Source organism: Mya arenaria, chromosome 12, assembly GCF_026914265.1.
Source record: "Mya arenaria isolate MELC-2E11 chromosome 12, ASM2691426v1".
Lineage (NCBI taxonomy): Eukaryota > Metazoa > Mollusca > Bivalvia > Myida > Myidae > Mya > Mya arenaria.
In genome coordinates, this window is record NC_069133.1 from 20401651 (window position 1) to 20429292 (window position 27642).

The following is a 27642-nucleotide window of genomic DNA, read 5'->3' on the forward strand; positions in this document are numbered from 1 at the left end:
ACGTTGTTGAACAAGTGGTCTGGATATATGTCACATAATTATGTGGGTTTCGCTCAATCACTTTAATAAGAATGACGTAACTTGGTTGGTAGGTATCATATGTGAAGACGTACATAGGGATTGCTTTCGGGATCTTTAAGGTCAATGTAAAGGTCGCTGTTATTAAAATACTATAAATATAACAATGGTTTCCCCCAACATTTGAAATTAGTTGTAATAACAGTGTTAAAGCTAAGTATATGACAAGCTAATGTATAGATGTACATGTACATTGGGATTGAATATGAGGGTCAGTAGGATTAAGATTCTTTTCAGAAAAAAACAAATAGCTTCGGTTCAATTACTTCTTTTAGAATGGAAGTTTATTGATGCATATGGTTGTGTATGAAGCTAACTGAAAGAAGAAACTGAAAATAAAACAAATGGTTTCCGCTCATTTAAACGTTATATCAAATCAGTATGTAGAAATATAACTTGTTGTGTAGGAAGCTGATGTGAATAAAACAGTCAAAACTACAGGCACAAGCCAAGTAGTCCACAATTCAAATATAACCTTGTATAGAGGCACAAGGTAATGCAACGACACTGAACGACAGGCCAAACGTACAAATATCACAACTATACCACACACGTATTATACTTAGTTTTAAGCTCACCTTAAGCAGGAAGTGCTTCTTTACCAAGATTGTTCAAATTATGTCCCTGGCGTTAAAAGTGGGTTACAAGATTTTATATACACAATGTACTTATTTAGTAAAAACCGCATGGCACAGACCTTTGATATTTGATACGTAGCCTCACGTAGAGGTCTTTTACCAAGATTGCCCAAATTATGTACCTGGGATCAAAGTTGGCCGAGGCGCGGGGTGTTCTATATACTTATATAGCAAAATGTTTGAAATTCTTCTCTGAAACCGCATGGCCCGTACCCATGATGTTTGATATGCAGCCTGATGAAGTGGTTAAAATGTCCAGGGGTGAAAATGGCCCTGCCCTAGGGTCCCAGGTTAAGTCTATGTGGAGTTGCAAATGGTACTGCTGAAACATATCTGCAATAATGTATGATTTACAGAATGTTTTTATGTTTATTCAGAAGTAAGAATGTGTAATGTTTGCGTATATTCACAGTTAACACACGTTTAAAACATAGACATGAAAGGGAAAGTTCTTGTTGTGACCTCATTGGAACTACATTGCATGAGGATTTTATTAATAAGAAAGAACAACCGCCCGTGCAGAAATTACCAAGACATTCCTGAGAATTTCCTGGGAATTTCCTGAGAAAAAATACTGAGAAAATCCCAGGAAATTCCTGGTTTCCTGGGACCCAGGCACGGTATTGGAACAGGAACTTTCCAGGAACTGCAGGATTTAGATTTCTTCAAAAAATCCTGGGTCCAGGATTTTCTCAGGAATTACCCCGGATCTCAGGAAATTCCTGGAACCAGGAAATTCCTGAGAATTTCTGGAGACCAGGAACTTCCTGAGAATTTCTTGGGACCAGGAAATTCCTGAGAATTTCTTGGGACCAGGAAATTCCTGGGAAAATCTTGAGGACCAGGAATTTCTTTTGAGAGGATAGTTTTTTCTTGTCCAAAAAAAACACAGGACCATATTTTATCCATTGTTTTATTAAAAGTAAACCACAACTTTAATTTCATTCCACTTCTTATTGATTTACTATTTACAAACAAAAGATTTTAATTTTGTTATTCGCTGGGTAAGTTCCTTTGGCATATGATATCAAGGCATAAGCCAGTCTCAATTAAGATGACACGTGTGTTCACACCGAACTTTTTTTGCACCACATCTGAAAAAAGTATGAAAATTTGTATATTTTATAATTTCTTTAAATAGGCCACATCAGGTTAAAGCGATTTGGTCAAAGGTCGTTGTTAGATTCTACGTTAAATTTCATGTGAGTTATATCCAATTCAATTTATGCAGATAAATAAAAGGTATTGACTTAAAACAAAGGTTTAAACTAAATAATTATTTACATAAAAAGGGTTGAGAATTCGATATAAACAATATGCTCAAACGTTGGTAGTGATAAACTGCATTTTACATGCACAAACTTTCCATTTGAAATTGCCTTAAAGTGTTGCCCTAATATGCTTATTGCCATGATTTATAGCTAATTACATCAGGAATGTAATTATAATTATATAATTAATAGTTTTACATTATGCTTCACATTCATATTTATAAAAATAAAATGAAGTTTAAAAACTAATAACTTAATTAAATAACTGATAATTCATCAACCTACCATGTGGTTGAGCAGGGATTGCCATTGATGTTCTTTAGCTTTCCAACTTTCCCATCAAATCTTGTTTGGTCACAGGATCCTCATCTTTATACCACAGACACAACATTGGTCATCTATAGTATCAAAATAACAAGATAATGCACATACATGCACACCCATATGATCATCAATGATAAATTAATGATTGCTCAATTGTAAACTTGTAAAACTAATATAAAGAAGAGAATAAATCCAGCTTATACTTTCATGTAATAGCACCTCTGCAGTAAAACTAATATAAAGAAGAGAATATAAAGTTAAATGCAGCTTATACTTTCATGTAATAGCACCTCTGCATATATTCATATAATTACACACAATGTTTAACAGTCATGTCTGCACCAAAACATCCCAACATTGTGTTAATGGAGGTAAAAGAGAGCATAACACAGAATGTTTAAATGCTGTCAGATAAAGAATTACAAAAACATTTACTTAATCACTAACCATATTGTATTTATGTTCTTTTTACTGTGTAATAGTATAAAAGTTACATGTTGAAACGGTTCTTACCTTTTAAATGATAAGGAAAAAGGTTTATCCATCCAAAATATGAAAAGCTTCAGAAACCACCATGTTTACTTTCTTCTCCATACATTTGAATTTCCTACACAAATGAATGTTAACCTGGTGCTGATTGGCTCAGATAAGTCTCTGCCGGAAGCTTTTGGCCTGACCTTTCAATTGCTGATAAGCCCAGGATGTGAAACACCTGGACTCATGAAGAGTGAAAAAAGTCTTGAACACCAGCAATAATAAACCTTTCAGCAGTATACTTTCTGTTCATTTAAATATAGATGTTAATTGCCATAAATGTATGATGGAACAAAATATATGATGATGATCATGATTGTTTTAGGAATAAAACAATAAAAGACAGTTACATGTATTATATTTATATAAATATATAAATGATAGTTTGAAATGATTTTGACAGTATTCTTAATTAGTTATTAGTTATGTATTAATATTAATTGTATTCATTAGAATGAAGATTAAGTTATTTAAAAAATAATGAACAAAACCTTCTTTTTGAATAATGCCTGCTATTGCAGGAAAAACAGGAATTTAACTTTTGAATGTTTCCTAGCTACCAGGATAAACAAGGAATTTTGTTTTGTTGCTGAATTTTTGAGAATTTAACTAAATTCCTGACTTTCAGGATAGTTTGAATGTAAAATTCCTGGTGTTAATTGACTGATCAATTCCTGGTTATCTTTTTTGCTAAAAGAAAAGTCCTGGAGTATCTTGGAATTGTCCTGGTCCTTGTCTCTTGGTAACTAAAAAATCCTGGTGTGCCTGGAATACCAGGATACATGTACCTGCTCCAGGAATCATGAGATTCTCAGGAAATTCCCAGGATTTTGGGAAGACCAGGATAAATTTCTGCACGGGCAGCTACATGGAAAGGAACTGAATATACAACACTTAATTCACTAAATGTGTTGTTTCTCCTTTCTGTACTGCACTGAAAAACATTTGAGCTGTGAAGTTAGCTAGATAGACGACATATACTCAGTTTGGAGCATTGTTGGTTATAAATACGGAAGATCATGTATCCTATATCATTATCAATCAATATATACCTTAGATTTTGCAAGTATATATCGGGTTCATACTCTAACTTTTTGGTGCTATTTTTGTGCAAGTTGAAACATTCTTTATGTTTTATGAATGTTCTTATTTCCATGTAGTATTGCTACGGATAATTGGGCTAAATATGTAAATAGTTTGTATTACTCTCTTTGAGCTTTGTTTGGAATTGGTACAGTATTATCTATGCTACAATTGTGTTGACATTTGAAATGTAAGATGGTATGCATAACAGTATATCTCACAAGTACACATGCATGTTTAAATCTGAATACTTCCTTTTGCTATGCTGTCATTTTTACTCTGTTATACGTTTACTATATATAACATACCTTCTTATCAATCATAAAATTACTGGACAACTTCTTTCTTAGCAAGCAGCAATATCCATAATTACCACTGACTAGTTGTCATTTTAATCAGTTGAGCGATTTTGGGCCATTTTGGACCCCTAGTTGTATATTAATATTTAATTTTCTGCTGGAACGGTCGGTGACAATGCGTGCACTGCCATGGAATGCGAGTTTACTAGGTGGTTTAACTAGTTTATATGCGGATAACTTCACACTTGTCCCAACTAAGACTTAGCTTGTAATTGCGTTCGGGTTTGATAGGGTCAAGTTCGCTGTTACTAAATATAGCGAGATATTTGTTAATAATAAGTTGATTTTGAATGACTTATAGCTTGAAACTAACCTATTGTGAACACGTACGTTGGAATTGACATGACACGACCTGTCAATCAAACCAACCACTTGTTTCCCGATTGACCAATCAGCATACAGAAACGACGAGGCTTATCAGCCGATGTTACTATCCGCCATGACCTCCGACAAAGCAGCAATAGTCAATGTTGTTTTGAACGCTTATTTTGTTTCGAGTTTATATGTATTTGACAAGTTAAAATGCTGAAACGATGTCAATTGGATCTTTCCGACTTCGACAATAAATATCGTGAAAGACTACCAGGGTAAGTGAAATTTATTCCATTTCCAAAGCCGAAAACTAAACTTGAAAAATGCTTGAGATGGATAAACATCATAACTTTGGCCGGGTTTTCCCTGCTTTGCACCAATCGGTTTATTCGTTTTATTTTTGTTCACGGACGAGTCACCGTATTTGGTATTGGTAAATAACGACTTCTTGTTGACACTGATTAAAATATAACGTTACAAAATTATTCTTCAAGTGCCTTTTGTCACACACCCGAAACTTTGCATACTAATAAAGTTTAGTGAGTATTTATGCATAGAGTATTATTGCTATTTACTGTTCGTACATCTTGAACATTACTACTATACATATTCCATATTTGAGTTTTAATTTCGTACTTGTCAAGCAAAGAGCATAGCATATAGTACTGTTCATCTGTTGTTTTAATATTTGTTTGTCTTCCTATACTCACACAACGCTGGTGACTTTCACATTAACTGTACTCTTTTTCTTTGAAAGACAGACACAACTAAAATTGTCAGGGAAAGCTCCTCTCTTGCAGTCATTTACTTATATAATAGGCTTATATTTTGATAAATTGCATGATTTTGCGACAAGATCAGCTTAACATTTTGCATTTATACCGCCCGTAATTGTTCGTCATTAACTTGTATGTTGATTTCATTTCAGCATTTTTCAAATGGCTGGCCTTCTGCAGAGTTTCCCATTCCTTCACCGTTTGATGCTATTGCTGTTCAACAAGCTACTCCAGCCAGAAGACCAAAGAGAAGGCATGAATCAGACCCGGTACCAAAGAGGAGAAGATTTTGCACATAAAGACATCAGGTATAAAATGTCTTTAAATTTGTGATTTTCTAATAAGATGTCAATTTATTATTGATTTGAAGAATTTAGCATAAAATAAAATAACTTAATTTGGTTTCAAAGGCTTACACTGAGTGAGCACAAAGTTGTATTTCCTGAATGGTTATACCACGAGTGAAATAGTTATTTTTCATGTTTTAGTTCCTAACACAAAACAAACAGTAACCCTTTTAGAATGTAAATAAATAAAATATAAATATTCGACAAAACAAGATATATTTAGATGCGTAAATGATTTATTTCATTTGAATTTCACAACAGATACTTTCTACAATATGTTGAACTTTGTAAGATAAACATGTACATTATGCTAAGAGCAGAGTGAAATCATATTTCAACAGTTAAAAAGTGATGTCTCATCCTAAAGACAAAACATAGCTGGATGCTTGTCAAATGGCACATGAAACATGAATATAACTAATTGGACATAAATACATTAAAGAGAAATAAATATTTCCAATATATTTCAGCAATCCTATGAATGCCGAGAACTGTCCGCCAACAGCAGAAATGAAAATGCAAATCTGAATGCAGAGCTGAAGCCAAATTCTACAGAAACTGATAATTTTCTTTTTTGTGCATCCCCAAATATTTCTTCCATTTTACTTCTGTCAGGATAGATTCATATTATATTCTCTGTAATTGGGGATTTTCTCTTCATTTTGTGCTCAAAATTTGATGTGATGATTCGTTTCTTTCTTTCAAGTAGCCGAAGTTCTCAGTCTGATTGACCCTTAAGTCTTCATCTTGATTTGTCTATATTTTCCAGTGTCACAATAACTGCACTCAACTTTGGCTGGTAGTCATTCACTATGTCAATGTTGCTGATATCTGGTACCTGGGGAAAGGGCCAGGTCCCCACGTGGAATGAGAGGGGGGGGGGGGGGTCACTGTGCAACCCAATAGGCTGTATCAGTGGTGCCTGTAAACAGTTAACAGTTTATTGTATGCAAAAGTATTTAAGAAAAAAGTATAAAATTGTGCTTTAAATTTGTTGCTAATATTTTTGAGGAGCATCACCGCTTGACATGTTAGCCTTGGTTTTAGAAAATGAGCAACAGAAGGGAATCTGTGAAAAGCTTCTGCAAAAAAAGCTCTGGGACAAAGACTACCTGAGCAGATACTACAAAATGTTGATTTGAAAACCCTTAAGGACAAACCTTCCTGAAAAAGTGCATTATATTGTATTATCATAATTTGTACATATATATATATATATATATATATATATATATATATATATATATATATATATATATATATATATATATATATATATATATATTATATATATATATGAAAAACTTAATTTTGGAAGTTTGAGGAGAACTTCTTCAATTCTTCCTTAAGGAATTGTTTTGTTCACTATTAACAAACAATTGAATTACGGGGGGAAACTTTTTTACTCTCCTTAATACGGTAGTACACCTAAAGTCTGCTGTGACTGGTCGTTTATTTGTGTCTTCAGTTATCGGCTGACTGATTATCATAAAGGAAACTGGCTCTGCAGTTATTTTATGCACCCTTGGCCTGTTCTGTTCCCTAGGTTTTAAGGTGCAGGCTGGTTCACTGGGCACTTCTTGCAGTCCACTGGTCAGCCAGTCTGTCAATTGTTAAGTATGAGACCCATGATTTGTGCAACTTCCCTCCAGCTCTGAAAAAAAGGTATTAAAATGCCTTTGTATTATTTAAGACACGAAACAAAAATTAGTGAATCCAATTAATGTGCATATAGCAGCTGCTAAACAGATAAGTCTACCTAAATGACGATTTTTTAACTATCGCAGATTTGAGACAGATCAGACTCATGAAATGAATATAAGTCTTAAGTCATTATGAATATTATTAAAACCTACACTTGGTTATTTTACTAGGATTAAATATTCAAATTAGCCTGCTTTATAGGAACAGTGTGCAATAGCGACGTGGTGAAGCCCGGCCGAAATATGAATTACATACCGTTTCTCATTCTTTTTCTGTGGTCGGTATGCTGTCGCCTTTACTGAACATACTGCATCATTTTTCTCCACAAGTATATCTACTGATGCAAAGTAACTCTCATTTGCATACTTTGTGCATAATTTCTTTGCCTTTAACTTGGCAAATTATGAATAAGTTAGAAAGCTTTCGCCAAAATCACTCAGAAAATTTCGAGAGCTCGCCATTTTGGTTTATGCGTGTCGGAGGTCGTGGTCACGTGACGAGTGGGTTAAGCTACTCTGGGAATCGTGTCGTGTCAATTGGAATTGGGGTCAATGAATTAAGGTCATGATCGCTGTTACTTAAAGTAATGATATTGTTTCTTCACAAAAATATCGTTAGCATAGACACCTAAGGACTTTGTACCTGATTTAAGAGAACATATGGTGAATCAACTTTGTATTAAGGAAGTTCATGTGAAAAGTCCGCTCGGTTTGAATTTTGGTCAATGTTAGTAAAAAATGGAAAACAGTTTGAACCAATATCTAAAGGAAGGGTATACAGTATTTAAATTGGTATAAATCAAGGCTGTGTAAAAAGTATTTAAAGTTAAATGTGACCAATTTACCGAGTGTACAAATTAAAAACCGGGTTAAAAGCCTGCAACAGTAATGTTGAAGGTATAAACACTTGCGGGAATATTAAGACTAGTTTAAAAATGTGTAAGACCATGTTAAACCCCCTAAACATTAACACGTATTTCAGTAAACCAGTAATCTATCTATTGTCAGTGTAAAATGATGTATGTTTAGAGTATTCAATTTATTTTTATATAATATTATTTATTTCATAAATTTATTTTGTTATTTAGCGTTGTGCCCATCCATTGCCAGACAATTGCCGGGGTTGGTGGGATGGGGTTGGTGTGTGCGTGTGTGTGATGGGGGCGGGGGTGGGGGGGGGGGGGGGGGGGTAGACTACCACCTTTTCAAAACGTACCTTCTTGATAATCGTGGTAAAATAGTATCAGACGGGTAATGTATGCATTCATTATATTTGCTGTATTGCAAGACGTTCGTGTTACATCAAGAGTTCTTACATTGATAAAAAGAGTACATGTTATAATTTAATGAGCGCATATATGAATTGCTAGAATAGTATACAAGTGTATCTGGTAAGCACTTGTGTATAACAAATACACGGAATGTTCTTAGTGGGTTACGAATTGCCTATTGTTATAACTTATAAATATCAACATGCGTTACAGCCCGTGTGTTAAATACTTAAAGGTTAATACATGGCGTAGCCGGGCCGTTGAGTGATAGTTGGCCCGAGTGACTCATAATGGCCCGTGACGTAGTCGAGTGACATTATGAGCACGAGGGCCAATTTTCACTCAATGGCCCGGCTACGCCGCGTATTAACCTCTTTAATCCATATGTTTGTTTTTCTTCTTTTGCAAGTGTAAAGTTTGCTTTTTAAAGTTTACCTGCAATCCAGTTGTGCATTCTCATTTCGTTCAGGCTTGTAGCTTTTCGCATAAATATTGACTATGATGAGTTAACTCACTCTCAAATTAAATTTACTTTTTATTTATTTAGTTTTTGAGAGTTGACCAAACAGGCAAACAACATTTTGTTGTCACTTTTATGTTCCCATTCCAATTTCAATTGATCACCTTGAAAATTCCACAACACGTCCGATTTTTTCTGTACGAATCATCGGATATCTGTCTGTTCATGTCCTAACTGAATTCAATTAAAAAAACATGAACACTTAACAAGTAGAACGACTGTTTGTACTTAAATAAACCAATACCTCGTATTATTGATGCCAACATGGTGAGTTTTGCAGCTTCCTTTGTTTTGTTTTTTGAATGTCAACAGAATAAAAAAAAAACGCCGCCCTAACGGTCCACACTGGTTATCAACCACTAGGATATATTCCTAAACTGCGTTCGCGTTTGCCTCCCTTTAGGATGTTATTAATAAATATGTTCAAGCGCGTCAATATATTTTGATTATTAAGTCAAGACATTATTTTACAAAACTGATAATGGCTGAGTCATACAAATACTCGCGAAATCCCTGTACAAATGTGTTACTATATATAGTAACATATGTATAAATATGTTTCCAACACATGTTTATTCTGATTCTGCATCCAACAGAAACTTCATTTTATACTTTCTCGCCCAACATAAAAAGTGTTTAAACATCAACAAATTGGCCGTATAGTGTCTATGTAAGTGCACTAGCCGTCGAAAAAAAATGATGCTAAAAAATAGCTAAAATAGGCAAAGAATAGTACAATTTGGCTAAAGACACAGTTTAATGTCACGCAATTTTCTGTTTTCAATTTGTAAACAAACAGTCGTTTAGCTTATATATTCAATAACCTTTTTGGTTAAGGCCTCTAGTAACAAAGGTTTAAAACTGAGAGAAGCTTACAAATGTGGCCTCCGGGTAGACATATTTAGATTGCGAGAAAATTGATATAACTTATTTACCAGGTGACCGTATCCTCCTAAAACACAAACATCCCTTCGAAGACCGCCATTTTTATTTTCGCATCACACATATCCTTCACTCAAGTTTCGGCAAATACGAAACACTTAAGGGCATAGAGTATTGGTGGTCGTGTCGGGGCTGTAACTTTCTCATTTATGGACAGATTTTAAAATATAGATTTTAAAATATAAATTGCCATCTTTGTTTGGCATATAGAAACAATGCGTCGCGTACAAGATCTGTGCTCCTACCTTTAAGTTCAAGGTCATACTTTGTTTGAATACAATGTATTGCAGCATATCGGGATATAGAGTATAGGTGGTGGTGTCTGGGTTGTAACATTCTCATGTATGGACACATTTTAAAATAAATTTCCGTATGTGTTTGGCATACGAAGACGCTGTATAGAAGGGCAAAGAGTATAGGTGGTTGTGTCTGTTACTTTCTCCTGTACGGACATATTTTAAAATAACTTGCCTCATGTGTTTGACATACAAAGACGTCGTGTCGCTGCAAGACCCGTGTCGCTCTAAGGTCAAGGTCAAGGTCACACTTAGGGTTTGTTTACAATGGAGTGCTGCATGTAAGGACAAAGAGTATAGTTGGTTGTGTCCTGGCTATAACTTTCTCTTGCATGGTTAGAATTTGAAATAACTTGCCACATGTTTTTGACATACCAAGACGATGTGTCACGTGCAAGACCCGTCTCCCTACCTCTAAGGTCAAGGTCAAACTAAGTGTTTGTTTTTATGGAATTCTGCATATAAGGATATAATAATGTAGGTTGTCAAGCATGAGTGTTTTTATGTTGAGGGGCAATTTAAACCATATTTATCCCTCTGGTTCAGTTGGCATAAGACCAACAACAACACTGACATATTACAGTGACCATGCATGGGTCTCATGTGGTGTTTCAAAACATCAATGAGAGGTAATTCTGTGTTTTTATATATTCCACTTGTTCCTAAACATTCCTTGCTTCATCCACATTTTTCTTTGCTTTTTTCCTACCTTTGGTATTATCTGACATTGTTCAAAGGTTAATGTCACATTCGGGCGCAATCATCACATACTGTGACAGCTTTTGTTTAAATACATTTCTTGGATGTTCCATTGCTTTATCTATAGCACAAACGTTCCTTACAATCAAAGCCACAGATAAATGCTTGTGGGGTATTCGTGTCATATGGACATATTGCACTTTCTAGTGAAAACAATTGATAAACAGTCAAAACCCGTTGGTTCGATATCCAAGGAATCGGCCAAATACTTCGAGCCTCGCGAGATTGATCCAAACGGAAATCTTTATAAAGACTAATACAAAACCGGTCCTTGACGTCAAGTTCGAGCCAACGAGGAAATTGAGCCAAACGTTATAGAGCCAACGGGTTTCGACTGTACAATGACGAGCAATAACTTTGTCGTTGAAAATTACTGACGGAATAATGAGAATAACCTTTTGGGAAAATGTTTAACAAACAAAATAAAATAAGTTATCTGGCGCCAAAACGATATTTATTGGCTAGTCTTTGGTCGGATTAAGACAAAACAGACGTGCATTAATTTTCAGTCAATAAATAATAGTAATTTGCATTAAAAGGTTAAGGGTTGAGTAATAGTAATAGCCGTGTGTAGATTTATATAGTCTTATTTGAAATACCCACTCATAATAACAAGCTGAGAAAGACATGACAGTTATTAAGTTATACATATTTTTAGGATGCGATTTACAGTGGGAAGGCTTGAACATATTCTACAGATGTAAAGAATCTCGCACACCGAGACAATGGTTTCATAAGATGAACACATCAATATTACAGTACATTTTTACACAAAAGGGTAAACGTGTGACTACAGCACTGGGTAATAAGGGCATGGAATTTAAGCTTGACCAGACGTGTAATATTTGCAGAATTGAAATCGTTTATAGCCAAGAATTATCCCCAGACACACTGAAAGAACTATTTGAAAACCATATATTAAGAGGGGAAGTAACATATCGTATTGATCTGAGGAAAAAGTCTACTGAAGAAGTCAAAAGAAAGGCTGAACATTTAAACCTGACATCAGACAGCCACGGAGCGGTCTATTTTGATAAGAGCGGTCGGCAGTTGAACTGTGTTGCAGAAAACAATGATGTTTTAGATGCTCTTTTGATCGAAATTGGTTATGAAGAGGTCGATAGAGTCAGACTGAATGATATATCTGGACCTGTTCTGCATGATTTGCAATTCACTAAAGAGATTCAGCTTTACCATTCAAACATTACTGACATCATTTTTGAGGACAAGGATGTTGTATTCATGTGGAATGGTAGAAAGCAACAAAGCGGATGCGAATTGCTAACACAATTCGAAAATAAAGTAAAACGCTGTTCGGTTTTAGAAGGATGTAGGAATGCTCGACATATTGTCTTTGATTCTCAAGGCGATGGACATGTGAATAACGCTTACATTCAATACATTAGAAATAGGACGGAGCATTCGAAGGGTTTGGTATGCCCGCTTTTTACGTTTGGCTCAGACGGAAAGACAATAACTCTTCTTACATTGGGTGAGTTGGAGCCCATTCTTGATGTCGTCGACCAATCTATTACTGAGAGACAACTGGACAAGGAAACCGCATATCATTTTTTTAAAGGAGACTATTCGCAGGGCTTCCTCGTGAATGGAACACGCTCAAGAAAACTTAAGTACAGTACAAAAACAAATAAAATCGTTTGTACCAGCGATTTGGAGATTGAATTGGAAGACCTTATTAATCAAGCAACACCTTACAGAAAAGAACTACTACACTTATCAGACTTCCATGTATCGTTTTTAAATCGGTTTGCTATGCCGTTAAAAGAGCAGGTCCAGAGAGAGTACCACATTGAGCTAATACTGGAACACAACAGATGTTTTCTTCAAGGAAAAGACCCGCAGTTGTTGAAAGAAGGAAGGGAATTTTTTATAGGAAGTTTGAACAAACGGTTTACACGTTTTTCAACGAATATAAATGAAGTTGCTGTTCTCAAACTAAAAGCAAAGATAGAAAATGTAACCTCAGAAAACAACTGTTCATGGAAACTGAACTTCACAAATGAGTGCTGCAATATCGACCTCAGCAAGTACCTTGGGGCATGGCACGATCCTCTTGCGAATATCATTATTTGCGTCCAGAATGTTGATAACGGTGATTTGGTTGCTGCTGATCTTGTTATCGAAATGACTACCAGCAACCTGTTTCCACTATCAAAGCTATTTATAAAAGGTTTGTGTTTTTTGTAATAAAATACGAGGGTTGTTCTTGTTTCAAATACTTCACACGTGTATATAGTTTGTGTATATATAGTATTAAATACTATAAAGGTTGTATAAAGTATACGCAGTTCATTTGAAAAAAGCCAAACTTATAGCGTGATTTTCAGACTCAGATATTAAACAAACAATTGATGTAAACACTTATGAATGCGAGTCAGTCAGAGAACGAAATGTTAAGTGTGAACTTTTAATTGCCTGTCAGATGTTTTTCATAGTAAGAAACACATTTTACAAGAATTGACCGGAATTATCACAAAAAGCGAAAACTAGAAATATAATACCGACATTGTTTTTGTTAATTTGGTTTTGTTTTGTTATGTAGTATACTATGAAAAAGGTATTAATCATTTTGACACTCACCACATGCAATCAATAAAATGCTCAGTACTGAATGCACACTTGCTTCAATTTTTCTTTCAGAAAGTACTTCATTGAAGCAATTGCAGTCTGGAAAAAGAGTTCTCGTTGGTCATGAAGAAACACTCGACGGGCCCTTTCAATCAGATACATTATGTTGCAAAAGCATGTATGTTGTAGTCATATACTCCAGTCAAGGAAATGAAGAGAGTATTACCTTTTCGAAACTGAAGGAGTGTTTCAGTCGTGCATTGCAATATGCTGACAACAATGGAATGGAATCGTTAGCTTTGTCGACAAAATTGCTGCAAGATTTTCCGATTGAAAAACATATCACACCGAGCATTTTTGCGTCTTTAAAGGAATATGTCGATTTGCATCATCAACACCGCTTTAAGAAAATAATTCTGTGCTGCGAAAATGAAAATTCTCAAGACATTTGTAACGTTGTTGAGAATATGCATGAAACAAGAAAAGGCTACCGCAGGATCTTGAGCTTACCATTGAATCCAAGCAGAGAGAGTAATCATTCTCATTGTTTATTTTTGTTTGTTGATTGGAATTATTTGGCTGTTTTCATGATAATGAAGTAACTTGCAATATTTATTGCTGGAATACTAGTGAATCAGTTTTAACAACAAATATATTGAGATACATGTAAAGTGTTCAATATTTATAAGAGTGTATCATTGTTTAACTTTAAAAAATCTTGAAAGTATATATAAGATGTGACCGCCTCTTCTAGAAATTGGTTTAAGCTGTTGTTTTCAATTTAGTTGTATCTTTAATTTCAGATACACCCATACAATCGAACGTTAAGGTTGGCAGCATCACTGAATCGATGGTAAATGATATTAATTCAATTACATAATCCAGTTCATTATACTTTGCATGAATAATTAGCTCTCTTTTAAAACAATAAGTGTTTTTGTTGAACTTTGTTTGGACAATTGAGTATTGTGTTGGTCGGGCGGGCAATATGGAGTTGACGTCTCAGGTTTGTGGCTGGGCAGAGGTCACCAGGTGGTTTTAAACGTAAAAAAGAACAATATATAACAATATAACTGTGTATATAGCAAGCCCACGCGGAGAAGTATTTGCGGTTTGTTTGTATAAGTTAATATCATAAAGACAGAGCAGGTGATTAAGTATTCCAAAGACATTTAGTATGCTCCGTCAAACAAAAACCAGACGTTATATTAAAAGGTTTATTGAAAAAAATCACACTTTTTTATCGAGCAGAGGTATCTTCTATAAACTTTTATTGTGTTTTGTAACAAAAAGATTCACCTGCTTTGGAATGGAGCTGTTATTATGATTTGCAAGTGCTGTATTAGGCACGTCGTGCTTGAGCTGTATACACGGATTATTTTTATAAAGCTACGCCAAAAGTACACTTTGGGTATCCAAAAGTGAAATATAATGCATTTATGGTGTTAACTGGATTAAAATGTGAAAATTTAAGGAAATAATTGCGTGCTTGATCTCATAATCGGGGTATAAACGCAGTTGGGCTAGTTTTAGAGTGTTCTTTAACGGTATCCCCGATAAGGACACCAACAACGCAATTAATTACTTATATTTTATTTATTTCCAGAATTGTTTAAGAATACTAAATTTTATTAAATTATTATTACGCGATGATTCGCTATCCGAACTATTCCGTTCATCAGGAAATATCCACATTTTCCGAAATTTTGAATTGAGATATGTATGTTTTACAGCTATAAAATTTGCTAAACACATTTAAGCCTTTGGTGTTATTTCTATTTGGATGTCAATCATGCAATATATTGCGGTATATTGATTTTGATCTTTGAAATAATGCTGTGATGAAAATTACCATTCACGCAGGACATGTGTTACAGACATTGTTTGCATGAAAAAAAGCCGTAACTGAAACGTCCGTGCAAACCAATGAAGAACTCGATTTAAAAAAATGATGAAAAACAGTTTTTTATTCTCTTTGGGTGAATGCTGTATGTATATGTCTGGTTGACCCTTGCACAAGACTCACTTCCGGTGCCCGCTAACATTAATTAAGTAGTCGCACTGGCTGTCATATAGTCCGTTGAGCAGTAAGTCACACAATCAACTGTAACTTTCATTTTTATATTCGAATTTTGATTAAATTTTACAAATTTTTTTTCGACTTTCGATAAAAAAAATTCAGATATGTAAAAAACATGGGAAACTGTGCCGTTTTCAGCATTCATACTATCGACTGCACAGGAAGGTCATCCGAAGCTCTAAGTTTGTAACATAAAATCACTTTTCGATAAAATGTACTTCGTGCATAACAACCCTGCCTATAGTTGTTATGTTGTCCCTTTTATTCGGATTCTGATCAATTTTCGCAGCATTGTACAGAAACATAGGGAAGTGTATTGCGTATGGCCTATGCTCTTCTGACAAAACTCAAGGTCACACTCAGTGGTCAGTGAAGGCGAATATGGATTTGTTTTAAGATTTTTTGTTTCAACTGTAACTTTGTCACAAAATGCGTGTCAAGACATATTCATGAATTCATACTGTTATATCATGCAAATTGCAATAACTCAGAACAGTTACAATCGCAGAAAGTATTCACTTTTTGTGACAGGTCATGTTGGGTGAGTATAAATCTATATTGGTACCTAGCCGATTGTCAGTTACCAAAATAGTATAGTTGTTTTTGGCTCAGTAATTTAAGTTACGGATGTCTTAATGGATAGAAATGTATAGCAATCGTATATTAATTAATACATAGTTTAGGTTTTGGTTTTTGGAATCTACACTGTCATTGTTCAGATCACCATCACTCTTAATAATGTTTATCTTCGTAATTAAAGGAGAGATTACGTAGTGCGCGGAAAAAAGGAACAGGAAGCGTATTATTCATTTAAATACTTAGATTGTAATGTTTTACGGTCGGGGTCGGATCGGACTACACAAATCCTCCGAAATGCGGTTTAAAGATTGCATATATTGTCGGATGCATCACTTTGAAATTATTCTTGTTTAAGCCAACTTGTCGGATGCATCACTTTGAGATTATTCTTGTTTAAGCCAACTTGTCGGATGCATCACTTTGAGATTATTCTTGTTTAAGCCAACTTATCGGATGCATCACTTTGAGATTATTCTTGTTTAAGCCAACTTGTCGGATGCATCACTTTGAGATTATTCTTGTTTAAGCCAACTTGTATTTGTTGTTCTTTTAGAGAGACGTTATTGTCACCACTGTGAATGCGAATCTCAACTTTGCAAGGGGTCAAGTTTCGAAGATGATTTTAGAAAAAGCAGGTCCAAAGATGCAAGCAGAGTGTAAGAAGAAGTACCCGTATGGCATTGCGCATGACCAGATCGCCTATACAAAATCTCATCGCATGGGAGACAGTGGCTACGTCAAGTACCTTTTTCACGGAGCGCTACCAAACTATTCTTTTCACGATTACGAAAAGGTAAGTTATATATGCGTATTCAGTTGTAATAGTCTTGTGTCGTAGCCTATCTTTAATAGGAGTAACAAACCATGAACTTCATAACAGTAAACATGAGTTTGGTTGGCTGTCGCATAGCCGGAAAATTGAATTTTCTCCGAATTCTCCGGTTTCCCCCACAAAAAAACACCACACTCTTGCGCAACATTGTGCAAACGAGAGTGACTAAGCATAAGTAAATATAACTATCTTATCAATCGTTGTTAAATAGAGTTTAAACTAACAGTTAACGTTGCAAAACATTTTACTGGGAAATATAAAATGAAGTTGATAAACCCTTTTAAGGATATGTAGGGTCTTTTGTTTTGCTTCATTCGTATGGCATGAGTGTTTTCTAGACGGTGAAGAACTTTGTGAAGCGCTGTTTATATCTGGCGGACCGACTAGACTGTAGAAGTTTGGTTTTTCCTGCGATTGGTGTTGGGAACCTTGGTTATCCTCGACGGGAAACGGCTGCGGCAATGTTTGAGGCGATTGAAGAATACCCCAAAGAAGCAGCAAACTGTGGTATTCAAGAAGTAGACATTATGGTGTTTGAAGGTGACCGAAAATCATGTATGGCAAGTATCAGAATTAGCGTACTCGCATACGGTTTCTGCCTGGTTTTATTCATGGAAGATGATTGAAGGCTATCAAGCATATGCGCGTTAAATGAATTAAAGGAAAAAAAACAATGTTACATGTCAATATCTTGCACGCCGAAAATAAAAGAACGACCACAAGGTTAAATGGACCTGTCTGTGAAACAAAAACAAAATGCGTCATAATAGTAACATTCTCTTTTCACTGACCGAATTTCCATGTACTATACTATGTAAACGACACTACAATCCAAATATTAAACCAATGCTTGAAGATAAAAATGCCCATCAAACTCCAATGTCCCCGTTTTCTGTGGTATTCATTTTGCAATTGGTTAGATTAGCTGGAGTATGTTAAAACATGGATGACTTTTGTTCCCCTAGATAATTAATGACAACTAAAGTGTTCAACCAAAGATTAAGATATCAGAAATAAGATTAATTCTTAATTCGTTATTTAGCAATTCAACATACATCATTTTGTATTTGAAAATGAAATTTGTCCATTGAAAACATCGAAAACATTGAATAAATTTGGATTTAATTAAGGTATTAAAAAGCGGCGTTGGAGGATTCAGTTCTAACAAACTTAAATTTAGAAATTGGCTAATTGTTTGTCTTAAGATTTATATGTCTTTGAAGACAAATTGCACTTGTTTATGGGTAGACCTTTGTAATCCACGTTGCGAAGTGAATATTATAAATTTAAGATTATTACTACAGAAATCCCTATGGAAGCATTAGCATTATGTCAGAATACAGAGTAAATACACGGTATTGTACTTGATTTCAAAGTTTTGTACTTGATTTCAAAGTTTATTTTCAACACTATGTAGAAAGAATAACATTTCTAATTATTTATGTGGAAAACTACCATTCTCACCACAAACGTGTTTTACTTACTAACATTTTTTTTCAATATTAATCAAAGCACTTAATTTCTCGGATGCTTTGTAGGCGATATTAATGTTCAAGTGTTCTTAGCTCGACTATTTGAGAATAAGGAGAGCTATCCTACTCACCCAAGCGTCGGCGTCGGCGTCACCCCTTAGTTAAGGATTTGCGTGCAAGCACACATAGGTTAATATCTCAGCAACTACTTGAGGTATTGCATTGAGACTTTATACAATGGTACTCAACCATCCAACCTACTTAATTAACTAAGATTGATAACTATACTTTGCATTTAATGCCAATAATAGGCCTTTATTGTTTGACTTAGAAATTCTGGTTAAGGTTTTGCGTGCAAGCACACATAGGTTACTATATCTCAGCAACTGCTTGAGGTATTGCATTGAGACTTGATACAATAGTACTAAACCATCCAACCTACTTAATTTACCAAGTTAGATAACTCTAGTTTGCATTTAATGCAAATAATTGCCCTTTATTATTCGACTCAAAAATTCTGGTTAAGGTTTTGCATGTTAGCACACATAGGTTAATATCTCAGCAACTACCTGATGAATTGAGTTCAGACTTTATAAAATGGTACTCAACCATCCAATCTACTTAAATAACCAAGTAAGATAACTCTAGTTTGCATTAAATTCAAATAATGGCCCCTTTTTATTCAACATAGAAATTCTGGTTAAGGTTTTGCATGTAACCACTTTTAAGTCAATGCTTCAGCAAATACATCATGTATTGCATTGAAACTTTACACACAGGCTCCCAACCATTTAACCTTCTTATTAAATCAAGTAAGTTTACTCTATCTTTCATATTATATAATTTTTGCCCCTTTATTATGCGACTTAGAAATTCTGGTTAAGGTCTTGCATGTTAGCACACATAGGATAATATCTCAGCAACTACTTGATGTATTGCATTGAGACTTATACAATGGTATTCAACCACCCAACCTAATTGAATAATCAAGTTAGATAACTGTGTTTTGCAAATATTGGCCCTTTATTATTACACTTAAAAATTCTGGTTAAAATTTTGCATGTAACCACATTTATGTTAACATCATGTATTGCATTGATATTTAATCTAACAGTGATCCATGCATGTTTCGCCAAAAATTTTCAATCCTTACACTGAAAAGCTGAAAAGCGGCGGAATAGTCGAGCGCGCTGTCTCTGTGACAGCTCTTGTTAGCAATATAACTTCCACATTTTTATACCCCCGACAAACGAAGTTTAAAGGGGGTATATTGGAGTCACCCTGTGGTCGGTCGGACGGTCCGTTGCAATTTACCTTGTCCGGAGCATAAGTTAAAAACTACTGGATGGATTTGGATTAAACTTCATACAATGAGAGCAAAATGAGAGGAAGTGCAGTGTACAAAAACCATAACTCTATTCTTGCTCATTACTTAGTTATTGCCCTTTGTTATTTTTTTTGTCAGGAGTATAACTTGAAAAGTACTGGATAGAATTCATTGAAACTTCATATAAAAAAGTAAAGCACAATGAGAGGAAGTGCAGTGTTCAAGAACCATAACACTACTTTAGCTTTTTACTGAGTTATTGCCCTTTATTTGTTTTTTGCTGTCAATTTTTTTTCCAGACATTAACTTGCAAACTACTGGATGGAATTTATTAAAACTTCATACAATGGTAAAGCACAATGAGAGAAAGTGCAGTGTACAAGAACCAAAACTCTATTTCAGCTTATTACAGATTTACTGCCCTTTGTTACTTTTTTCTTGTCCGGAGCATAACTTGAAAACTATTGGATGGAATTTAATAAAACTTCATACAGTGATAGATCATACTGAGAGGGAGTGCAGTGTACAGGAACCGCAATTTATTTTAGCTTATTACAGAGTTACTGCCCTTTGTTACTTTTTCGTGCCCGGAGCATAACTTGAAAACTATTGGATGGAATTAAATGAAACTTCATACAGCGATAGATCATAACGAGAGGGAGTGCAGTGTACAGGAACCTCAATTCTATTTCAGCTAATTACAGAGTTACTGCCCTTTGTTACTTTTTCTTGTCCGGAGCATAACTTGAAAACTATTGGATGGAATTTAATAAAACTTCATACAGTGATATATCATAATGAGAGGGAGTGCAGTGTACAGGAACCGCATTTTTTTAGCTTATTACAGAGTTACTGCCCTTTGTTCCTTTTTCTTGTCCGGAGCATAATTTGAAAACTATTGGATGGAATTTAATGAAACTTCATACAGCGATAGATCATAACGAGAGGGAGTGCAGTGTACAGGAACCGCAATTCTATTTCAGCTAATTACAGAGTTACTGCCCTTTGTTACTTTTTCTTGTCCGGAGCATAACTTGAAAACTATTGGATGGAATTTAATAAATCTTCATACAGTGATAGATCATACTGAGAGGAAATGTAGTGTACAGGAACCGCAATTATATTTCAGCCAATTAAAGAGTTATTGCCCTTTGTTACTTTTTTCTTGTCCGGAGCATAACTTGAAAACTACCGGATCTAATGTAATAAAACATTATACAAAGGTACAGCACAATGAGAAAGAGTTGAGTGTACATGAATCACTACACTATTTTAGCAAATTACAGAGTTATTGCCTTTTTCTGTGTGTTTTTTTGTCATTTTTTTGTCCGGACAGTAACTTGAAAACTATTAGATGGAAAAGCATAAAACAATGATTGATCATAATGAAAGGCGGCGTTCGGTGGTATTAATCACCTTCAGTGATAGCTCTAGTTGGACTTATTTTGCTAGAATATAAATAGTATTTACTCATTGTCCATCAACGCATTTTCATGTTGTTTTAATCTGCATGTACGAATAACTCTGTTAGAGGCCGGAGGCTTTCCTTTACAAAAATGTGTTATGTCATGTTATACATTTAGATAGATAAGTATGTGGCATTTATTACAGAATTTTCGCGCGGAAGAATGGCGAAAGTCGACGAATGCTGCCAAACTCAGACATAAGCTAGCTGGAACAACTGAAGTCAAACCAGGTAATTTCCAACCTTTATAATCCAAAATAAACGTTCGTTTTTATGTGTGCGCATAGTGTTTCACTCTAAATCTTTGACCCAAAAGGTCAAAGCCAAACAGTCACAGAACGTACAAAGCTGCGCAGTCATACAAAACATGCATCGACATATGTTTATTAGCAAATATTGGGGTAGCCACATTAGAACCGTTCAGTGAAACAAAAGTACATTAGAGGTCTTGACTAGTAAATAAGTTCTCTTTTTTACCATAACCCTTCCCTTACAATTATTAATCATTGCAATCTTGATATTATACGCATATACAGTGAACGAATATTATATAAGTGTTTATAAGAGGTGTATCATTTAAGGGATATTTAAATATAGCCGAAATTTAATGCGGATATATCATCAAACGTTTTTACCCAAGGAATCGAAAATAGCTCAACAAGCCATCGGCAATACACAGCGATGGCATTAATTTCAGAACACCAATATCCATCGAAATGATATTTAAAATGCGTTTGAATAATTGGATAATTCAATTGAATTTAATTCAAGCCATGACATAAATATATCTGTTCAATAACTTATGTCATAACCATCTTATGAAATCGGACATATTTGTTTGAATTTAAAGACTAACCATTGTGATATAATTAATGACTCTGAATAGTTAATGCTTCAGTGCCCTGTCAGGTGCTAGTCAAGAATATCGGAGAAGACACAAAAGTAAAAATTGCCAGAGTCGGAGCATGCCGACAGCCAACATTTGCTGTGGAAATTGTTATGCGAGTAGGCAAGTATATACTTACTTATTCAGTCGTACTGAATAAGAAACACGCTGATGAACTTTCCTTAATATTGATTATTACAACGATCAATGATAGTAAACATGGAGCAAGAGTTGATATCTAATAACTAGTAATATTCATAAAAATCTAGGTCACAACCACCACACAAAAAGGGCACAATATAAATATATATAATGATTTGCATACAATATATTTTCAGGATCAATTGGAATAAAACCTGCTTCAACGCATCCTCAATCGTGGAATGATCAGATCGATGTTTGTTTTGAGTGTGCTGGCATTGCAAACATAGACATTGAAAAGCTTGGAAGCATTTTGTTGGATGAACGAATAACTGAAGTATTTTTCTTTGCAGGTAAATGTGCAAAAACGATTGAAATCATTAAACATTCATACAAAGTTTATATATTCACATTTTCACAAACATTTGGAAAAAAATCAAGATGAATCGTTTATGTCATGAAATTTCAATAATATAATGATAAACTATTTTAAGGTCAGGAGCTATACCACATTAAAATTCTTAAGGATTCCGTCTGTACATATACTGAATTGTGTCGACAGTATTTACTTCATTGTACCACGTTTTAACTTTCAGATAAAAAGGACAAGTTGCCTTTTTCTAAACAGGTTATTCTCTTGGCAAATTTAGTTCAGCAACTAGCTGAAAACACAAAGAAGCCAACCTATTTGAAGACATGTACTATTTTTGTGGATGATCAGGTTGAGGACGTTGTTCTTGCGTCAGGTAAACGTTCTACTCATACTTAAACTATAGATCAGGGCACTTTGTTTATACCTGACATTTATTTTACTTCTACATTAAGTTGTATGCAATACATAGTATTACCTTAAACTATCACAGTCGTTATCCTACAACTCACAGTGAACTAAATACATACAAATGTAGTAAACGCAAATCCTAACATGTTGCGTGGACTTGAAGAAGATGATTTCACTGATATTTTACGTATAGTTTATTAAAACTTGTAACCAACATTTTTACAAGTATATAAGTTGTAAACGACATGCCTTCCAGATGAAGGATGGAAGTGGACTGAATGTGCTGAGGAGTCAAACATAGCAATCGAACTTCTTGGTCAAACAGAAGAATGCGTTGAAAGAGCGAGGATTTCCATCGAAAGTCTTTTGAATAAGACGAAAAAAGAAGAGTTCAGGTACTAGGTTTGATAAGATGCAATCCTTACAGTTGTGTTTAAAAGAAAGTAGTTAAAGAATAGACGTTTGTAAGAAATGTCGACAATTTGTTTTGTTCGCAACTTAGAGTGGCTAAGACATGATATAGATGTTATTTTTAATTTGAGATTGGAAACAAGGTCACTTGGTTTTTGGTATTTTCAGTTTTGTCACTTCTGAATATAATATAAATTCACACATTGGATTGTGTTATATGCGACAGATGCATATGTTTCATTACCATGTTGTTGTTTTTTTCATTTTTTAATTTAATGGACGAAACGAATAAATGAAGAAGTAAATTGTCAAATAAGTGAATTGTTTTCGATTGTGATTCACTTTAAAACGCATCTAATCTTAACGTTTATTGAGTTTAAATGCAGATATGAGCAAATGTTTGTCTGTTTGAATATGTATATAAAAATTGTCTTTTAACATTTGTGTTGTATAGTCGACAAGAAGAAAGAATGATGGGTGATGTTGATAATGAGAATCGTCATCTTGGTAGCGAACGCGTGTTGGATGATCAGGATTCGGAAGGTTCCGAGAGTGAAAATGAAACTGAAGAGGTATATAATATTTAAACCCTCGAACATTGAAACCGAACATTGTGCTAACTGATTAACTATGTAATACATATTGTATATACAATGTACCACAAATCTTCATAGCATGGGCCTTTGTTCGAAATGACTTATACAGTTACTTTATCAAAAGATGCCACCCGAAATGACTTGTACAGTTACTTTATCAAAAGATGCCAAAAGGCCTCAGTTTCACAATACTGAATCTTCGTGTTTAACCACATAACAACCTAACATTGATTAAAATTCCATTCCCGTAGGAAGGAAAAATAAAAAATGTTAAATAACCCTACCATGATTGACATATTTCTTTGAGTAAATACTTATATTTTTCTAGCGTAACTTGGCACTGGCTACGGTATTCACTTAATGAATAACTATTTTCAGACAAGTGAAATAAATTTCAAAACATTTCTTAATGTTGAAAAGGATGTTTACAGACAGTATTTTAACTTACTTAACATCTGTGTGTTTCTGCTCCTTAATACTGCAGTTTCGTATTAAACCCCACTGAGCCATGTGAAACAATTGCATTGCTAACATTTGTAAAAGAAAAAAATCAATAATTATGTCACAGAGTTCCAAATTGGTCTACCAGAATGCATTTCGTCTACCGTGTTTAATGATTTTTGATAGAAGTATGTTTAATATTGTTTGTGGGTTTTTTTTATAGAATACACTATGTACCTTAACCGTTGGGTATGCATAAACTTAGTAAAGGCTTTGCGACTCTTGATCTGCATCAATCTCATAAAACTATCCACATATGCAAATAAATGGTCGTCTACTTAAAGAGTCCTTTAGGTAAAAAGGAGACTCCGCAGTAACCTTCATATTAAAATTGTTAACAAAACATGTAACTTTTGAAGGGATGAGATCAACTTGAGTTTCTCTCATAATCTGGTAGTGGTCTTCCAAATTCGCCTAAATCATTATCTATGGTATATGAGAGGTCTCAAACCCAGATTTTTCGTTTTTTACATTAATTATAATTTATTTATACTATAATAATTCATTATATATTGAATCAACGTACAATAGTTGTCTTAAAGCACTGATTGCTAATAGTTTTGCTCATCCCGATTTTTATGGTAATGTTTTAAAGAAAAATCGTAAAGTTACGATGTTTTCAGCAGCTATTTGGGCAGACAAACTCAATGATTTGCTTGGATCTCATTTAAACTGTGAATATAACGGCAATACTTTCAAGAATACTTGCCTTTTTGATTTTGATGGTGAATACCTCAAAGACAATATAAGGTTGAATATGGCGTCCTTACATAACTAAACTTTCAGTGCTTTGATTTTATTAAAAATTTGCAGATTCGTGTTATCTTTAAAACCTTTTTTGCTTGCTAGGAATGTTCTAGCGTGTGACGTCTCTTTCTTTTAAAATATTACTTAGGTAATGATTTCGAAGAATAATTTAGCAAATATATGACGTGTTTTTATGTTACACTGTTTAATTACAATGATTAGTACAATGATTCTATTCATTATATACTATGAAGTGTTTTTTTCCTTCGTCTGCAGAAAGAGTCGGTATCCCTTATCATAAAAGTACTTGGGGTTTACCTTAAGTTAATTATTATTTGTTTTATAACTTAGTTTCGAAAATATTTACCTTTATCGTCTTTACTCTATTCGGCATTGTTTGGATTAGAATGCCGTTAATTGTGCTGTTGTTTCATGTTTCTGGGTTGTGATTGTTGTTGTTTTTTTGTGTTCGTTGGCTTTAACCGATGCCATTAAACGGGGTTTATGCTTAAACTTTCGCCTTTTTTGCTTTTATTCTGTAGTTTTTAGGTCACCTGGCTATTGTGATCGGTCTATGACTGGCGTCTGTCGTCCGTCGTTCGACGTTCGTCGTCCGTCGTTCGGCGTCAACAATTAGTTAGAATCATCTTCTTCTACTAAACCGCTTGGATAATTTTGATGAAACTTCATAGGAATGATCCTTGGTTGGTGATTTTTCAAAATTGTACAAAGAAATGAATTCCATGCAGAACTCTGGTTGCCATGGCAACCTAAAGGACAATGTCAACAATTGGTTATAATCATCATCTTCTCCTAAACCCCTTGGACAATTTTAATGAAACTTCATAGGAATGATCCCTGGTTGGTGCTTTTTCAAAATTATTCAAAGAAATGAATTCCATGCAGAACTCTGGTTGCCAAAGGAAAAATTACAAAAGTTTTTATTTGGCAAATACTATGAAGCCTAGTGCTTAAATATTTGGTGTGTAACATTGTTGATTGGTTATCTACCATGTTTATTCAAATTATGCCCCTGGAGAAAAATTGGCCTCACCCGTGGGTTACAAGTTCATTATAAATACATTTTGTTAAAATCTGATAGTTATGGAAAGTTTACTTTTGAAGGGCAGCAAGTCTTGCTATATGGTCTCCCTTTTTGTTGGAAATTCCACTACTTTCTATTTTTAGTAACAAGATTTTAAATTTTATTAAGTCTATAACATAGTCACTTTTGAGGTAAGTATTGTTCTTTTTTTAGGTTCATAGATTCAAATAATTATTATACATTTTATTCTTAAGAAGAAATATCATTTTTACTTAGTTTTGTCAGTGTGCAGGCAATTGAACAAAGTCCTGTCATTATGCAGGCAATTAAACAAAGTCCTGTCAGTGTGCAGGCAACTGAAAAAAGTCCTGTCAGTATGCAGGTATCTGTACCAAGTGCTGTCAGTGTGCAGTCAATTATCAAGTCCTGTGAGTGTGGTGCACAGGCAACTGAACAAAGTCCTGTCAGTGTGCAGGTGAGAATCAATTTCTGTCAGTGTGCAGACAACTGAACAAAATCCTGTCAGTGTGCACTCAATCACCAAGTACTGTCAGTGTGCAGGAAACTGTGAAAAGTCCTGTCAGTGTGCAGGCATCTGTGACAAGTCCTGTCAGTGATTATCCAGGCAACATTTTTGACCAGTATGTTTTTATGCCCCCGAAGGTTGGCATATTAAAATCGCACTGTCCCTCTGTGTGTCTGGCTCAATAACTCGTGTTTGTGCTGTAACTTTCTCTTGTATGGACAGATATTAATATAACTTGCCACATGTGTTCGACATACCAAGACGACATGTCATGTGCAAGACCCATGTCCTTACCTTTAAGGTCAAGCTCACGCTTAGTGTTTATTCACAATGGAATGCTGCATATAATAACTTCGAGTATAAGTTGTCATGTCCTGGCTGTAACTTTCTCTTGTATGGACATATTTTAAAATAACTTGCCACGTGTGTTTCACTTACCAAGACGACGTGT

At 34.6% G+C, this 27642-nt stretch overlaps 1 protein-coding gene across 1 annotated transcript in view; it reads left to right on the forward strand.

The window, feature by feature from the left end:
* The window catches only part of LOC128211455 (uncharacterized), a 52720-nt gene that overhangs the window by 15370 nt on the left and 9708 nt on the right, over positions 1-27642 (forward strand). Inside the window, exons 3-13 of the mRNA XM_052916263.1 lie at positions 11872-13404; positions 13875-14333; positions 14606-14655; positions 17015-17254; positions 17632-17853; positions 21704-21788; positions 22456-22566; positions 22782-22937; positions 23181-23330; positions 23622-23760; positions 24231-24348. Of these exons, the coding sequence (XP_052772223.1) occupies positions 11872-13404; positions 13875-14333; positions 14606-14655; positions 17015-17254; positions 17632-17853; positions 21704-21788; positions 22456-22566; positions 22782-22937; positions 23181-23330; positions 23622-23760; positions 24231-24348 (3263 nt within the window). The remainder of the gene's footprint in view (positions 1-11871; positions 13405-13874; positions 14334-14605; positions 14656-17014; positions 17255-17631; positions 17854-21703; positions 21789-22455; positions 22567-22781; positions 22938-23180; positions 23331-23621; positions 23761-24230; positions 24349-27642) is intronic.